The sequence below is a fragment of the Sturnira hondurensis genome, unplaced genomic scaffold (genome assembly GCF_014824575.4).
Source record: "Sturnira hondurensis isolate 20B ecotype Veracruz unplaced genomic scaffold, ASM1482457v3 Scaffold0015509, whole genome shotgun sequence".
NCBI lineage: Eukaryota > Metazoa > Chordata > Mammalia > Chiroptera > Phyllostomidae > Sturnira > Sturnira hondurensis.
The window spans coordinates 12,939,696-12,959,156 of NW_028088140.1; the positions used below are offsets into that span (position 1 = coordinate 12,939,696).

At 36.3% G+C, this 19,461-nt stretch overlaps 1 protein-coding gene across 15 annotated transcripts in view; it reads right to left on the reverse strand.

Annotated features, from left to right (window-relative positions):
• Positions 1-19,461, reverse strand: part of WNK1 (WNK lysine deficient protein kinase 1) — a 148,974-nt gene that overhangs the window by 62,633 nt on the left and 66,880 nt on the right. For all 15 annotated transcript variants that reach the window (XM_037064814.1, XM_037064798.1, XM_037064803.1 and 12 more), the window contains exons 3-4: positions 12,968-13,188; positions 11,679-11,836 (exon numbers count right to left, since the gene is read on the reverse strand). In XM_037064814.1, the coding sequence (XP_036920709.1) occupies positions 11,679-11,836; positions 12,968-13,188 (379 nt within the window). The remainder of the gene's footprint in view (positions 1-11,678; positions 11,837-12,967; positions 13,189-19,461) is intronic.

The following is a 19,461-nucleotide window of genomic DNA, read 5'->3' on the forward strand; positions in this document are numbered from 1 at the left end:
ATACAACTGGCATGTATGGGAGTGTCTAGTCTAGTCTAGCAGGTATCGGACACCTACTAGATATACTGCATTATCTTCAGCACCTAGAATAAAACAAATGGAGTCTATATTCTAGTGGCTAAGAGCCTAGTCAATGCTAAAGCAAAAGCTAGTATCCAAATTCCACAATGCCTGCAGTTCAATATTATTTCTAGTCTATGTTGAAGTGCTTTTAATGTCTCTAACCTGGTGTATACTGCCCTCATAATCCAACTTCTACCTACTTCTTTACTCCTATCTACCCAAGTTAAGTCCAGTCAAACTGTTTACTTGTTCACTAAATACTTAATGCACATTTTCACTAACAAGAATACTCTTTCTACTTCCCCCTTTCAGTCAACTGAGTCCTACAGTTTTTTCAAGGTATACCTCAAATCATATATAATGAGAAAGCTGAAGTATGAATCTTTTGATATACAAGTTACTTATGATATGATACCAGGAAACTCAAATACTATTATAGTATACTTAAAATATAGAAACCATGTTTACACCCTACCAGTTTTTATTATACAGTCTAATGTTTTGTGAATCATAGATCAACATTTAGTGTGAAAAAGTAAAACCAGCTTTTCTGAGAAATCCTGAAGTAAGTATTTCACCATTGTTCTTTAGCACCTAAAATACTGGGAATGATACCCAGAGCTGCTTGGTTTAAGATTAACAGTTTGATTAATATTAAGAACCTTTAATCTTAATCAAATCACAGTAGAATAATGGAATGACTCTGAAAATCATTCACAATGTTCCCAAGATACAGCCCATGATACACAATTTTCTTTTACATGTATGATCCAATTTTATTGAATGGAAACAGAAATAAAATTTATAAAGGAAACATTTCAGCTAATTCCAGTAATTTAGATCTGTGATACAGCAGAAAAATTCTAGCCGCTAAAGAAAAATATACGTTTTCCTCAACTTTTCAAACCCTATCTAATCAGGAATCATCAGCCTCAACTGTTTCTGTAAAAGAAAAAAATAGGGTGAACTAAAATCTGTTATACAAAAACTAAAAGGAATTTTGCCCTAACTGCTTTAATTCTGTTTTTCCCAGGCAGAATGTTCAAACCTCGCAATCCAAGGACTAATAGAAGCAGTGACAAAGTAAAATTACACAAACAAAGTAATTAAAAATCCCATTATTTCTAACTTGGTTGTTATGAGGCTGGATTTAGCCAGGTTCTTACTGGTATGAACCATTAGTTCAGAGGAATTTGAACATACCGTACGATCCCATTGGAAAACAAGCCTCTTCAAACTCCCTACCAAATCCAGCTAGTTCCATCAAAGAAAATTAGTTTACCTCATAATTCCCCAAGGCTCATTACTCTCTAATACATGAAAGCTTGCATACTGCTCCTACCTAAAATGCACCATCCTTCATGTATCCTTCATTGATACTACTGTTTACTGTAGTTTCTATTCTTTTAACAGCAGGCAAAAATTGTGCCAAGTAAACTACTACTCTTGTTTGGATCTTCTCATTACTAATGGCAAAGATTTTCATGATAATTGAAGTTTTTCTCCTTTGAACAGGGATTGCGAATCCTTTACACAGGGCTCAAAACTGCAATACCAGTCTCACACTACTCACATACCCAATGTTTTTTCTCTCTTCAGGTCTAGGAAAAACGTTAAAGAAACAAAAACAGGTGAAGAAAGTAATTTCGAGGTTTGTATTTCGAGGTTTGTGTCATGTTAGCAATGCTTGATTTCTGACATTATTATTATTTTCTCCTGTATCCCTTGGGCAAAATGCTTAACCCCTGAATCTGTTCTCTTACCTGTGAAGATATTATCTACTGACTACTTACGTACCTGGATACAAAAGATTAAAATAAGATAGTATACACAGAGCACTTTGCAAGGTGATAGGCAAAAAGCGAGATTACACAAAAATGTAAGCTCATTTGTTCTTAATTAAAACTTGACTTGAAGTTCATTAAAATACACTTTAATCACTCTAATTTGCTGAACGTCACTGGATAAAAGACTAGTATGAGAGACAACTTATTTTACTACTAAGTATGTCATAATGATGTTAATGATAAGGACAAGTACTGATTGATAAATGCATATGAGGTACTTTACTATGATCTATATCCTTAATCCTCATAAACAGCTTAGGCTTGAGAAGTTAAATTACTTGCCTAAATTATCATAGATAAGAAATGCCAAGCAATGGCAGCATTGAACTCAAGCAAACTCAAATCCAGAATACTTTCACTCCACAGGCAACATAAAACTGTGTTTCATCTCCTCCAGTTCTGTATTCATTTTACAAATACTGAGTGCCTATAACTTGCCAGTTTCTAAATACTATGGAATACAACAAAGAATAAGTCAAATAAAAGCCCCAACCCATAGAATTTGTATTTTCATTGGGGCTTTAGATAAATACTGTAAAGCTGTGATCAAAGCCATGAAGAAAAATAAAACCACAAAGAAACAGAAGTAAAATGTGTGGACACTTAAGAATATTTTAGATAGGGTGAGAAGGAAAGGTCTCTCTGAGCAAGTAACATTTGGAGACTTGAATGAATTGCATATATAGAACAATGACATATAGCTGTTTATCATCAGTGAGCTACATACAGAATATGATTATTGAACAACAGTTCACATTTACCTACTTCACATCAGCACTTATATAGACAGGTTTAAATGCCCTCAGGTCATCGATTGCCATTATAATGGACATTTATGGATTCAGTGTAGTATTTTGATGTGAGCAGGGGATCTGAAGTCATAACTACTATTCTGTAGATATGTAATCTACCCATCCTGAGCTTCAGACTGTTGATAACAGTAGTATTCCCCACTTCCCCCCAAAAGTTGTTAGAAGAATTAAAATACATAATATATGCAAAGTGTTTAATGTAATGTCTGGCACAGAGGGTTTATATTTATTAATATTTACACTGCTATAATCTGCTATATGCATGGCAGTGTACCACAGCAGGGTCAGACATACTGTATGCAGTAAATTGATCTACAAAGGAAAGGAGAAACCTGTCCTTGATAGACTCAGTTCTAATGGGAGGGCAACAATTAACATCAATATAATTATTATGTTAATAAAACAGGTAGAATATGGTGAACCCTGGCTGGTGTGGCTCAGTGGATTGAGTGCTGGCCTGCGAACCAAAGGGTCCCCAGTTTGATTCCCAGTCAGGGCCCAAACTTGAGTTGCAGGCCAGGTCCCCAGTGTGGGGCGAGCAAGAGACAACCACACATTGATGTTTCTCTCCTTTACTTTCTCCCTCCCTTCCCCGCTGTCTAAAATTAAAGAAATAAAATCTTTTTTAAAAAAGAATATGGTAGGAACATAGAAGAGGGAATGATAGTGGAATGACTTTCTCCTAAGAACCCTGGAAGTACTTCTGGTAAAGAGGGCCAGAGCACTGAGGATACTGACTCATAACTGCATACAGATTTGCTTGAGTACCCCTGTTGTAGCAGGCCAATAAAGCACTCAGTTTAAATACACTTTCTCAGGAATACTATCTTTGACCCTATCAAAGAGATCAAAACCCCCTACTTCATTATGTCTATAAAATCCATCCATTTTACTGTAATTACTACTTCAGTGTTTACCTTCCCTACCAGAAAGTGGGAGGAACAAAGAAGCATATTATCTCGTTAACTGCTGTATTCCCCCCAAACTGGCACATAGAAGATGTCTGCATTTAGGAGGGGGCAACTTACTAATTGTTTAATTGGTTATACATAGTGAATCTGGGATGAAAACCAAAAATCTGAAATGGCAGGGGTAAGTTTAAATCAGGGAGCCCTATGATCTCTCAATGGATAACCAAGCATATTTCATTAATAAATGTGCCCTAGTTAGGTAGATTGGAGTTAACATGTACTTTTAAAAAATTAGCTAAATTACATCCAGAGCAGACTTAAAAGAAAGTACAATACTTCACGGTGTATTTCAATACAGAGTAATTACTATCATTTATATAGTTCTATAAATTATTGTATAATCTAGGAGCTTAATTTGAATCTCCCATTTATATCAGCACTCCAAACAACACTTTAGAGAGTTAAAAAAGGACATAGCTCCTTTTTTCTTCCCTGGAAGCCAGAAACAGAGGTTGGTGAAATCAAGACAGCATTACTCAGTTAAGAAATATAAGCCCTGGCTGGTGTGGCTCAGTGGATTGAGCACGGGCCTGCAAACCACACGATCGCAGTTCGATTCCCGGTCAGGGCACATGCCTGGGTTGCAGGCCAGTTCCCATTTCCCGGCAGGGGACGCACAAGAGGCAACCATACATTGATATTTCTCTCTCTCTCTCTCTCTCTCTCCTTCCCTTCCCCTCTAAGATAAATAAAATCTTAAAAAAAAAAAGAAATATAATTAACAGTACAGAATAATGGACTGCAGCTAACACAGAACTAATTTTCACAGCTGAGAGGGAAACTAAAGCACAAGTGGATGCCTGCAGTATACTTAGAAACTAAGGATTTTAACTGTTCCTACTGACTTGAAGAACTCATCAAGCTTTTTATACCTTTTGTACCCAGACTTATTGTGTTGCTTTTTTTAAAGACAGAAAAAATATAATTAAATAGGGTTGAATTTCTTTGTCAATTTGGTTACTTAGTAAAAAGGTTCCATGAATGATGGAAAAATAATTTATTCAAATAACATCTGATATTACATGATTTAGCCTACTTTTTATTTATTTAACCAAAAACAAGTTACACATAACTGAAAGTGACCTTAGGTGATCACTGTTCCAGCTCACAGTTTTCAAACTTTAATGTGTACATTAATTGTCTTCAGATCTTATAAAATGAAGGTATTGATTCAATCCATGTAGGATGACACCATAATTTTACATGTGCCCTAAGGATCCAGATTCTGATGGTCTGGGGACTGTCCTTTGCATAGCAAAGATCTAAATACTAGTGATTCTCCAAACTGTGGTATCAAGAGCCTCAAGTGTCCCCAAGATTCCTTCAGGGAGCCTGCAAGGTACTTCCTTTTCCAAGGACATATCTGCACTTCATACACTTCAACCAAAACAAATGAAGTAGCAGGTATGAGAATCTTGTTGTAATTTTTTTGAACAGACATTAAAGAGATTTTGCAAAAAATGTAAAAATGCCGCTCTTTCCACTAATTTTTTTAAATAACTTAGGAAAAGAAATTTGTAAAATGTTAATGATGTCAACATGTATTGGGCTTATTAGGTTATTTCTTAATACAGTCATTATAAAATTCTGTGTTAATATTTAATATAGTAAACTAAGTATAAAATAAGTGGACAAAAGCTCTTTGGGGGTCCTCGATAATTTTTAAAGAGTACAAAGGGGGACGGATTTAAAACACTTTGATAGCCACTGAGCTAAATCATTCAAATCTGGTAGCTGCTATTTTGGTCCTTTGTCAAAAGATCTCAATGGATGGATCCCGAACCTCTACCAGTAGGCCTTTGCAATGTCTTAAAATAATCTTGCCAAACTTTTTAACAACTCACTGAAGTAAAATGTACACTTTTGATACAGACACTCATAAGTATACAATCACAATCAAGATAATGATATCCATTATTTCAGCTGTTTCCTTTGCCAAGTTCTTTATGCTCACTTAATTTTTTTGTCCTTATTTAGTCTCCTCAAGTCAAAATAAAAACAAACCCAAAAACAATTGCTAGTGCTCCTTCTTCCAACTTTGCTTACAAGCCCGTTTCCTCAAGAAATGAGAAAGAACAGTTCTGAAAATTAAAGAGGATGGGTCTCAATCAGAAAGGACTCAATATCAGGAACTGCCTTGAAACATTTCAGAGATTAATGTGAAATTATGATTTGGTTTGTTCCACTGAAATCTCAGAGCAAAGTGAGAGTAGTTATGGGGTAAAAGCTATGGGGAAACAATTCAACAAAACAAAACACAGCTAGCCCCACCACGCAGTTTCTTAAACCAGTTGTTTAGAAATTACAACTTTGAAAATTAAGAACTGATAGAAGGGCATGTAAAAGATGACATTTTTTCAAATGCCTTCTAGTCCTGGAATTTTGACTCTATTATTGTTTTCAGCTCTATTTGTACCAAATATTTTTCCTGGTCTATAAAATGTGTTGCTTGTGTATGCGTATCAGTTTTTACTTGCTACCATTCAATTTCACTTTATTAGGCTAATTCTGTTAATATTTCAAAGGTGACCTTAAATTTCATTCCTCTTTTGCAGGGCAAATTCAACTTTCCCAAATTTACCCACTGTGTAACTGACAATATTTGGGAATCCTTTCTTCCAAATGCTTACTCTTCAAAATATTACTGAATGCCTACAATGTATCATATGCTATGAACACAATATATATAAACAAAGATTTAATAAATTAGATTGTAGGATAATATCTTTTAAGACACTTCTTCCTGTTTCCAATTCCTCTCCAGAAGTGAAGGTGTCTATAGATTCATACAATTTAACAATGAAAAAAGAAGGAAGAAACTACAGAATTTAAGAGAAATAAAACTTGAACAGAATAATTGTGGTATATCCATAAAATGGAATTGTATTAAGCCATAAAAAAAGGAATGAAGTACTGATTCATGCTAAAGATAAACCTTGAAACCACAGATAAACCCTGAAAACATTCTGATAAGTCAAAGCACAACACAAAAACAAAACATGAAAGAAAAGGACATATAATTCTATTTGTATGAAATGTCCACAGTAGACCAATCACAGTAGTCAATGGATTTGATTGGATAGTAGATTGGAGACAAAAGTAGATTATCAGTAGCCAGGGGCTGGGTGGAAGGGGGATTGAGGAATGACTGCTAATAGGCATGGGGTTTCTTTTTGGGGGGTGATGAAAGGTTCTGGCATTAGTAGTAATGACTGCGGATTACTAAAAACCACTGAAGTGAACACCTGTAAATGATTTCAAATGAGACTTTTATTATATGATTTTTATCTTAAAAAAAAAACACTGAAAAACTGAAAACAGGGTAAATACCCTACTAAGAATATAGAGAAAGTGATATTGGTCTTTCTAGGTCCTATTAAACTTAACACCAAAGGCTTCTTTCATTTGCAAAGGGGATTTTCTTCTCAACTGAGCTGGAGTTCACTTTTGCAAACAAAGATACATTTGTTTATCAGACAGTGTCTCAACTGCTTTCTCTTAAAAATCAACTTGATTTCTTTACTTTTATCAAATAACTGCTCATATAAATTTTTACCTATTATCATAGCAGTGCTGTGCCTGACAGTCTAAAACATACTGCTTTTAGCCCTGAGCCTCTGGTAAGCAACATTTAATCAATAGAGTTTAGTCAGATTTTTCACCTACTCATTCTGCGGTCATGATTTTTAACCCGTTAATCTTATTTGCCCAGGTTAGGTTTGGAATAGGGATAGATTTTAGATAACTGGTTCTACCGTATAATTTAACTTGACTTCTTTAAATAGCAGAGTTATTTTTATACTTCATTTTATATAAAGAAACCTACCATTCCATGACATCCTGAAACATTTTAAGTACCAACTTTTTGTTTAGAGAAATGATCAAGAAGTGAATTCATAAGATTAATCAAAGACACTTATCACTACATAATAGAGACAGCCCAATCAGTGACTAGTCAGTGTCTCTAACAGCAGCCCACAAAACAACAGAGCCATTGTCTGCTAGTACATAATGAAATCTACCCCAGTTTCAAATTGGAAATACTGCAAGAGCAATAAAGAAGGCTGGTGGCTGAGAGAGAGAGCAAGCAGAAAATGCTTTAAAATAGGGCTATCTTATGTATACTTTTTTCCTACTCTGTTCGGTATCAAAACATTCAGCATTGTTAGAAGGCAAATAAAGAATACTGGTTTATAAACCTTTGTGTTTAAAATCCACAATGATCACTTCAAAGTGATACTGAGTTTATTTAAGATGCTATTTATTCTTAGGCCAATACTAAGTATGGCCAGTGAAAATGGTTACCAAAACCTCTTATTTTTCATCAAAAAATTAAAGTGATAGTTCTACTTTAATAGAAAGAAGACTGTCCACAGATTTTCAGAGCTAATAATTTAAGTAGCTACCTGCTTGCACCAAGATTCTCATGCATACTCTAAGTACAGCAGTTGCCTAATAGCATTCTAAAAGAATAATATTATCACCATATTTCCAGATTGAAAATTACTTTACAGAACTCTTTTTTAAAAGATTTTATTTATTTTTCAGAGATCGGGTGAGGGAGAGAGAAAGGGAAAGAAACATCAACTGGTTGCCCAGAAATCCTGCAACTCTGGCAGGTGCCCGGACCAGGAATCCAACTGGCGACCTTTCACTTTGTGGAATGATGCTCAACCAACTGAGCCACACTGGTCAGGGCTACTTACAAAACTCTTTAAAGGAAAAAAAAAAAAAATTAAGAAGTTCTGGTGACATGTGTTAAGAACAGGAGACAGCAGCTTTTCCTGTTAAGAGCCAGACAGTCCTTATTTTAGGCTTTTTAACCCATATAGTTTGTTGCAATTACTCAACTATGCCTTTGTATTATGTAAAAATAGGTAACACAGAAACAAACCAGAGTGGCTGGGTTTGTTAATTTATTTATGACACTGAAATATGAATTTGATATAATTTTCACACATCATGACATATATTCTTTTGATTTTCACCATTAAAAAATGTAAAAACCATTCTTAGTTCATAGGGTGTACAAAAATGGGCAGTGGGCTGGATTTGGCCTATGGATCATAGTTGGTATTCCCAAGTTCAGAGTATGATGTAATGAAGAAAAGTAATAGACTATATGTTAGTAAATAAAATGCACGAAGTGTTCCACATACAAATTGTAAATTTTATAGTCCTGAAATTTAAAGTTATGTATTTAGTTTGCTGCTCAGTTAGATCTTATCTTCTTAGAAGATATGTATTTACAATAGGTATTTATTTCCATAAATGTTAAATGAAATAAAGACAGGGTAATTATACAGTTCTAAGCACTATTCTAAATGCTTTACAATAATTCAGTTTTTGAACTCATAAGTAAAACAATCATTTACAAATAAAACTCAATGATTTAGATCACTTGAAAAGGTCAGCTCCTCAGAGAATGCAAAGATCATCATGCAGTAAAGCCAATCAGATACAATTTTGTGGGGGAAGTCTGCTTATGTACTTCCTTACGTACTGAATCCAGTATAAGGATTCACTGGATAGAAGAAGAACATGTAGAGAAGATAAACAGCATATACAAATGGATAGGAATAAACAAAAGGATGTGGCATATATGCAAGAAAATAAAGAGAACTGTCTAAATAAAGTGTTTAGACAAGGAATAGCAAAAAAGAACATTAAATATTTGCACATTATAGGAATAATCACAGCAATTATAATTAATGAGGTAATTAAAGATTTACCCCAACACTTTGTGAAGATAAAAAACTAATTGGATCTACCTAAAGCAAATGTTTGCCATAAGTTTTTTTAGAAACATACTAAATTACCATTCTTATCAGCTATCTGAATCTACATAAACAATTTATAATCACATCTAATATATCAAAATTCAATGACATTGCATCACTAAAAATGAGTTAACTAGATAGTCAGTGCCTCTTGATACTACGAAATACACAGAACCACATATTAATTTTTCTTGCAAAAAAATTTAACCTAAATTTTATCTAGCATTATAAGTAGTGGTCTCAAACTTTTTCTCTTAGGTCCCCATTACACTCTTAAAAATTATTGAGGACCCCAAAGATTTTTGTTTATGTATTATATTATTGCCACTCACCATGTCAGAAATTAAAGCTGGGAAAGGCTTTAAATATTAATTCATTAAAAATTATAATAAATCTCATTAAATGTTAATAATAGTAACCTTTAAAATAAAAAACCCAATATTAAAAAACAATTAAAATTGAAATTAAAAAACCGTGAAAAGAGTAGTATTGTTTTACATTTTTGTTATCTTTTTAATATATGTCTTAAAAGAAGACAAATGGATGGTCATATCGGCTTCTGTATTTAATCTATGGCAATATCACACATCATTTGGCCTCTGGAAAACTACACTGTATACTCTGATATGAATGTGTGAAAAAGACATTATTTTTACATCACTGACACCCCTCCACTACTTTAAAGTAAATTTATGTTTAAAAATGTAGAAGATAGAATAACAAATTAAATGACATCAAAGGAAGTAAATCAATAAATCCAGACTGTGGAATATTCCTCAAAATCTAATTCCTTCAACAAATCAATAGAGCACAGAAAAGAAACTGGGAGCAATAGTTGTAGAAAAAGAGACAGAATAACAAAATGTCTTCCGTGGACCTCAACGGACCCTACTTTGAATACTGACTGTAAATAGACATCTCTGAAACAATAGGGGAAATATATGAATAGGTTAAGATATTAAACAATCCAGAAATTACTGTTAATTTTTTCAGGTATGGTTATATAAGAAAAAATCTTTAATTTTTACAGAAGCATAATGAATCACATAGTGGTAAAATGAAACAGAGAGCTCTGGCTGGTGTGGCTCAGTGGACTGAGTGCCGGCCTGTGAACCGAACAGTTGCTGGTTTGATTCCCAGTAAGGACACATGCCTGGGTTGTGGGCCAGGTCCCCAGTGGGAGTGCATGACAAGCAACCACACGTTGACGTTTCCCTTTCTTTCTCCTTCCCTTCCCCTCTCTAAAAATAAATAAATAGAATCTTTTTAAAAAATGAAACAGAGACAGAGGAAAGATGAAGCAAGTATAGCAAAATGGTCCTAACAGTCATGTTGCATGGAATAAATGGAAATTAACTGTAAAAATCTCTCTACTTTTATATATGTATAAATTTTTCATAAAAGAAAAAGTTACAAAAATATTTAATAAAATTACTTGGCTTAACTTTTATGTCTTTTGTGGAAAGCCTCCACATTCTTACGGTAAACTTCTTTCAGTGCTTTTTTCATGGATCTAGCAACTATACTTCAGGTTTTAATTGGACAACTCTGGAAAATATCTCTTTTGGCAGAGACAAATTACCATGTGTAATTTAAACTACAAAAAGGTTTTAATTTATACCTTAAACATTGTGGGTACTTACAAATGATTTAATAATTTAGTAAATCAATTTAAACCATTCATCAAAAAGTCTGTAAACAAAACAGTTTAGGTTAACAGCATGACTTTTTTTTTAAATCCTCACCTGACGAGTTTAGAGGGGATGGGAGGGAAAGAAACATCAATCAGTTTGCCTCTCGGCATGAGCCAAGACTGGGGACCAAACCTACAACCCAGGTATGTCGAACCCTTGACCTTTCAGGTTACAGGACAATGCTCTAATCAACTGAGCCACATGAGTCAGGGCTAAAGGCATTACTGTGAATTCAGATACTAAGCTTTATATGGTGGGAGAAAATTAGAACTTAAATATCTCATAATGAACATTTAAATGAATGCAAGGAGGGCCCAGGATAAACTGGTGCATCTTTGATCTTTATGTTTGCTTTCACTGTATCATCAGCAATAATAACTCAACTTCCTCTTCACCCAACATCTCAATAAACCTTCCACTACTGCTCCCTTCTACACAGTGTAATGTTCTCTTGCTTGGGATACCTTCTTAATGTGACCTAAGCTCACTAGTCAATGAGCGGAAGACTTACACTGGTCACACGACGGTAGATCTGCGCAGCATTCTGGCACTCTGAGTAAGGGTATTCAGACGTGGCCATCTCAAGCATGCACATCCCGAAAGCATAAACATCAACGGATTCATCATATTTCTCTTCATACATCTCAGGGGCCATGAACTCTGGGGTACCTTAAATTAAAAGAATGATTCAGACTCAATGCAAGTAAAAGCTACAGATGTTACTCACCTGGGGAAGAAGCAGAGAAGTTGATCTGTGTGAGAGAATAAAGTGGAAGAGGGAAAGAAGGGAGAGAACAAAATCTTAGTCATTCTCTTTCATCAATTATTTTGGAGGTCTTCCACTGCAAGGCCTTTATAAAAGAAACTAGAACAACGCCAAATGTCTTTATTCACTGTTTCAAAATGGATTACTGTTGTACAAAGTCAAAATAGATAGCCTTGGATAACAGACAGGCTGATATAACTCATATTGAAAACAAATGAAAGAAAAAGGTAAGAAACTAGCAAGGAATAAAGTGGATATAATGGTATCTACCTATAAGACAGGATGATGGGTTAAAAAAGTTCAAAATACTTGTCTGCCCCCTACTGTATGGTAGCTATAAAGTTAATTATTAAGCAATTTCCAGAGACATTTTTGGTTGTAACAACTAGGGGGAGGATAGAGGGTATGCTACTGGCATCTTGCAAGTAAAGGCTAGAGATGCAATTTTACAATGTACAAGACAATCCTTAGAACAAAAAAACATCTAACCCAAAATATCAGTAGTACTTAAGCTGAAAAATTGTGTTTTAGATATATCATATCTTCTGAAGAGTAGGAATAAGGAAAAAGTTAATAAAACCAAACTTTCAAATGAACTCATATTTTCACATTTTAAAAGAAAGTCTTAATAGACAGATATTTTTCAATATATATATGTATCCAACGGACTATTTTAGAAACTAAAATACATATAAATTGTTTCTTTTATGTGGGAAATAATGCACTATATCTATTATATAATTATGTAATACTAAATGTCAACAGAATGATCTAATAAGATTGATAGTTACATAAGGTTTTGTTAAAAGAGTTCACTTTATATAATTTACAAAAATACTGAGTCTTCAAGATGATTCTAGAAGCATTAGTATAGAGAACTACATAACTCATAAGTAGAACTGATCTCTTCCTAAACTTGAATTAGAAATTTTTGAAGGTTTATTTTATGTAATGAAAGCTCTGACAGGGTCCAGCTTCTAAATAAAAGGAATGTCAGAAAGCCAGTTAGTCTGCAAGGTACACTTGAAACATACCTATCACGCTCTTGGCAAAAGAAGCCCGCTTCAAGGTTGCCAGACCTAAGTCTCCAATCTTGACGGAGCCTGTAGGACCCGTGATAAAGATGTTGTCACACTTAAGATCTCGGTGAATAATAGGTGGAGTTCGAGTATGAAGAAATTGAAGTCCTTTAAGGATCTGTCGGCACCAGCTTCTTAGAACTTTGATCTTCATCACCTTAAACCTTTTCAGGTACCTAGAAAAAGCAAGGTATACCAAACAGGTTATCGATGATATGAGTATAGTGTTTTGAAGAATTCCATTAAATTCTAGCATATCTGAGATGGAAATATCGCATTTAAAATATTAAGATTCAGTAAACTTAAAGGCTCATGATACTTTTAGTAAGGTTAAAGGGGATGGGATAATAAGTGGTTGGTAAGCGAATTCTGATGACGAAGCACAAAAAAAATTCCTTAAAAGTTAAATCACTAATAAAATGATTTTTAAAAGGTAGATTGCAACTTCTAGTAAACGATGGAGCAATTCTTACTGGACACAGATGTAATTATACACTCTAGTAAAAATATATACAAAACAACTACTTGAAGGCCCTGAGAGCAATCAAAATCAAGAATTCATTAGAAGGGAGTTCACATAAGGAAAAACAGAAAGCACTGCTTTGAGCTTCCTACATTCCATACCTGAGCTGAGGTAAATATCCAGTCTGACTATGCAGATCAGCTCAGACCTGGACAGAAACCTATAGCCTTACTAGCTGAGGAAAATAAAGACAGAGTTCAAGATAACCACAGCATCTAGAACAGTGCTGTCCAATAGAACTTTTTGTAATGAAAGTCTATCCAAAACGGCACCCACTAAACAAATGTGAATATTTATATTAAATGGAGACTAATTAAAATTAAAAATTCCATTTCCCAGGTGCAACAGCCACATTTCAAATCCTCAGCAGTTTTATGTGGCAAATGGCTACCACTGTGAACAGGGTATATTATAGAACATTTTCATCACCACAGAAAGTTCTATTAAGCAACATAAATCTAGAAAGTCCTAGAAAGTACAGAATGGGAGCCTCATCTTTTGCATATTGACTCTGCCCAAACCTCTGAAATACATACATACGGGGAAGATTCCAAGCAGCCCAGCTAGTGCTAAAAGAACGGAGATTATTGCTGATGCTACCTACATACTATAAGGAAGATAAAGTTTGAACACTGAGTTCAGACATATTTTATCTGGAAATAGTCAAGAAAAAATAAGGAGCACTCAAAATGGTAAACATAAAAGATTACATTTTCTTCTCACTATTTTAAAAATATATGTGACTAATCAAAGGAAAACTTGTAACATTCTATGCAGTTTGTATACAACATGTAACATGAAAATTACAGCATAAAGAATAAGTATCAGGAGTAAATAAAACTATATTTGAGCAAGTCTCCCTTGTTTTACAAGAAATTATACAGTATTAACCCAAAGCATATTATGAAAAGGTAAAGATATAACTGTAATCTATAGAACAATCTCTTTAAAACACACCCCTCACACACACACACACACAAGGATGTTAACTAAGACACTAATATAGTAACTAAAATGAAATTCTATTCATTTTTATAAAGAACATTAATAGTAAAAGTTGCCTTTATGGTTTAAGAAAGTAACAGATTCCTGTCAAGGTAGAGGAGCAGGTAAATGCAAGACTTGCCTCCTCCCCCAACTACATCAAAATTACAACTGAACTACAGATCAATCATCATTGAGAATGACTCAAAGACTAGCTAAAGTCCTATAACTAAGGGTATACAGAAGAAGCCAGATTGAGACTGGTAGGAAGGGCAGAGATATGGAACCAGCAGGTCCTACACCATGTGTGGCAGTTAAACATGGAAGGGTAACATTAGCTGCAAAGATCTCCCTTGAGGAGTAAAGGTTCCCAGCTGCAGACCCCTGAGTCCATGGTTCCACTGCCTGGAAGAGAGGTCTTCATAACTTTTGGTTGTGAAGACTATCAGACTAGCTGAGGGAGACCAGAGGGCTTCTAGAGTCCCAAGCAGTTCCTCTTACAGAACCTGTTCACAGACTTACTTAGATTTACTCATTCTAACCTCCAGTGCTGGGCAAGCAGCTTGCCAGGGACTAAGGGGAGAAACTCACTCATCTGGCTACAGGGTAAGGGCTGGAGGGGCAGCTTCCTCCCAGACAGAGGTGCTGGCAGAAGCCACTGTTCCTTTGCTAAACCCTCTCCCTGCAGGTGCAGGTGGGAGCCATCTTTGAGTCTCCATTAACCTAGCTAACTCTGTTCGCTACCCAAGTCACTTCCAGTAGCTTTTCCATGCCAACAGCTCATGCTGCACACTTTCCTAAAAAGGAGGAACTGTTCACAAACCCCAAACAAGCAGCACCTGGCCTCTGTGCCCCAAACCTCATGCTAGGCAGCCCCAAGCCTGACACTAATGACAGCCATCCTCAGTTCAGTTTGGTCTTTCACAGGCACCTCTAAGCCCAGAACAAACAGAACCATTTGCAAGTCTTTTACAGCTTCTACCACCTAGCCCCAGGCAGGATACATGCAACAGCTGACCTTGGCTTACACCTCCCAAGGGGCCTCCAAACCAATACACACAGTTGCCAACTTCAGACAACAGCACAGTGCCACTGAACTACCTCCACAAAGGACACATTCAGAGGGCAAACTTGGCAGGCACCAGACAGAGCCTGTTAAAGCAAAAGCAAATCTGACTCTGCAGGTTCAGCCCCTATACAACAGCTCGACCACAGTAGCCAAGGCCAGTCCTTACAACTGCAGCCTGACGGTCAATCCCTCCCACTGATGAGCCAACAGCAATCAAGTCTCAAGTACAAGAAGAAGGCATACACACAAGGACACACCTGGAGCACCAGGATCAGGTGACCAGGGAGACTGCACCACTGGATCCCACAGGACACCTACTACATAAGGCCACACTATAAAGGTCAAGAGAGATAGCTCTACCTCTACCTTTGTTTCTATGTGTTACATAGAACACATAGAAACAAACACAGAAAGGCAGAAAAAAAAGAGAACACAAAAAAACATGTCCCAAATGAAATGCAGAACAAAACTCTAGAAAAACAACTAAGCAACATGGAGACAATGTATCAGATGCAGATTTCAAAACAGTGGTTATAAGGATGCTCAATGATCTGAGAGTTTCAACGAAAAGACAGAATATACAAAAACATGGAGATACAAAACAAAAAAGAACCAGTCAGAAATGAAGACTACAATAACTGAAATGAAGAATGCATTAGAGTACACTGTTAGTAGATTAGAGGAAGCCAAGGACTGAATCGGCAATTTATAAGACAAGGTAGCAGAAAACACTCCATCAGAATGACAAAAAGAGTGATAAGGATAGTTTAAGGGGCCTCTGGGACAATAACAAGTGTACTAACATTTGCATCGTAGGGGTAGCAGAAAAAGAAGACAGAGCAGGGAACTGAAAACCCATTTGAAGAAATAATGACAGGAAACTTCCCTAACCTAGCAAAGAAAATAGATATACAAGCCCAGCAGGCACAGAGTCCCAAACACAATGAACCCAAAGAATCTTAAAAGCAGCAAGAGAAAAGCAGTTAGTTACCTACAAGGGAGCTCCCATAAGACGCAAGCTGATTTCTCAACAGAAACTCCACAGGCCAAAAGGGACAGGCACGAAATATTAAAAGTAATGAAAAGGAAGGACCTGCAACCAAGATTACACTGCTTGATAAAGCTATCATTTAGAATCAAATGAGAGATAAGGATCTTCCTAAGCAAGAAAAAGCTAAAGGAATTCATCACCACTAAACCAGTACTACAATAAGTATCAGGACTTCCAGCCAAGATGGAGGCATAGGTGGAAACACTGTACCTCCTCACACAACCAAACTTAAGGACAACAAAGATTTAGAAACAAAAACACAACCAAAACAGACAGAAAATTGAACTGTACGGAAGTCTGACAACAACGAACCATTCATCCAGAGCAGTAATAGGGTGAAGTCGGCAGCTGGTGGAGACGGGTTGTGGCAGGGAAAAGCGGTGGCTGCCAGACCAACTCAGGCATTGGTTGGTAGATCCTAGGCATGGGGTGGCAATGGGCAGACCCAGTGAGAATGCAAGGCAGCTGGCTGACCACAGACACACATTTTCACACAGAGAAACTAGGAAGGTTTAAAAACAGTCAGTGAGACAGACCAAGCAACCCAGGGCCCCAGTGACAGGAAATAAAGCCTAAAAGCACCGATTGAAAAAACTTTTGGGGGTTGAGGTGCTGGAAGAGGCTTCTAGCCTCACAGGAGAGTTCGTTGGAGAGACCCACAGGGTCCTAGAATGAACACAAGCCCACCCACCTGGGAACCAGCACCAGAAGGGCCCAATTTGCTTGTGGGAAGAGGCAGAGGGGACCAAAATCCAAGAAAAATGCCATAGCTCCCTCTCAGATCCCGCCCCCAGTCACAACCCAGTGACTGGGCTGACCCAACCTGGTGAACACCTAAGCTTTCACTCCTCAATGTAAAAGGCACAAAAAGACCAAAACATTATGGCTCGAGCAGAAGAACAACTCAAAGCCCCAGAGCAAATACTTCTAAGCGACCAAGAGATAGCCAACCTTTCAGATGCACAGTTCAAAACATTGGTGATTAGGATGCTCACTGAACTGGTTGATCCTAGTCACAAATTAGATGAAAAAATAAAGGCTACAGTAAGTGAGATGAAACAAAATGCACAGGGGACCAATAGTGATGGAAAGGAAACTGGGACTCAAACCAATGGAGTGGACCAGAAGGAAGAAACACCCAACCAGAAAAGAATGAAGAACCAAGAATTCAAAAAAATGAGGAGAGGCTTAGGAACCTCCAGGACATCTTTAAACGTTCCAACATCCAGATTATAGGGGTACCAGAAGGGGAAGAGGAAGAGCAACAAGTGGAAAACTTATTTGAACAAATAATAAAGGAGAACTTCCCCAATCTGGTGAAGGAAATAGACTTCTAGGAAGTCCAGGAAGCTCAGAGAGTCCCAAAGAAGGTGGACCCAAGAAGGAACACACCAAGGCACATCATAATTACATTGTCCAAGATTAAAATGAAGGAGAGAACCCTAGAAGCAGCAAGAGATAAGGAAACAGTCACCTACAAAGGAGTTCTCGTCAGACTGTCAGTGGATTTCTCAAAAGAGACCTTACAGGCAAGAAGGGGCTGGAAAGAAGTATTCCAAGTCATGAAATTCAAAGACCTATATCTAAGATGGCTCTATCCAGCAAAGATTTCATTTAGAATGGAAGGGCAGATAAAGTGCTTCACAGATAAGGTCAAATTCAAGGAGTTAGTTCATCATCACCAAGTTCTTATTATATGAAATGTTAAAGGGACTTATCTAAGAAAAAGAAGATAAAAAATACAAACAGTGAAAGGGCAGCAAACTCACAGTTATTAACAACCATACCTAAAACAAAAGCAAACTAAGCAGACAGCTAGATCGGGAGTGGAACCATAGAAATGGAGATCACATGGAGGGTTAGCAACAGAGGAGTGGGAGGAGGAGAAGGGGGAGAAGGTACAGAGAATAAGTAGCATAGATGGTAGGTATAAAATAGGCAGGGGGAGGGCAAGAATAGTATGGGAAATGTAGAAGCTAAAGAACTTGTGACCCATAGACATGAACTAAAGGGAGGAATGGGGGGGTGTGTAGGGTGGAGGAGAATGAAGAGGGTTAATGGGACAACTGTAATGGGATAATCATTAAAATATATTTAAAAAAAGAAATATCAAAGGGACTTCTTTAAGAGAAGAAAAGAAAAAAGATTAAAAGTATGACTAATAAAATGGCAATAAATACATATCAACAATGACTTTAAATGTACAAGTATTAAATGCCCAATCAAAACACATAGGGTGACTGAATGGATAACAAAATAACACCCTTATACATGCTGCCTACAAGAGACACTTCAGATTGAAAGACACACACAGGGTAGAAGTAAAGGGATAGAAAAAGATTTTGCATGACAATGGAGATGAAAATTTTAAAAAGATGGGGTAGCAATACTACTAAATAGATTTTAAAACAAATGGTATACCAAAAGACAAAGAGGGACCCAGCAATTCCACTCCTGAGTATTTATTTATCTAAAGAAAATGAAAACATGTATGTTCATTGCAGTATTATTTATAATAATCAAGACATGTAAGCAACTTCATTGTCCATCAATAGATGAATGGATAAAGAAGAAATATTATATATATAAAACACATAATATACACATACACACAGAGGAATATTACTCAGCCATTATAAAGAATGAAATCGTGCCATCTTCAACAAAATGGATGGGAAGCTTCGGAAGATGACGACAGAGTAGCACAGAGGGAACCCAGCTCCCGTGCATCTGGTAGAAAATCCGGGCGAAGGACAGCATAATCAACCAACAATTCCCCAACATTTACGAAAATAAGAGTCCACAGAGTGTGACAGAGGAAC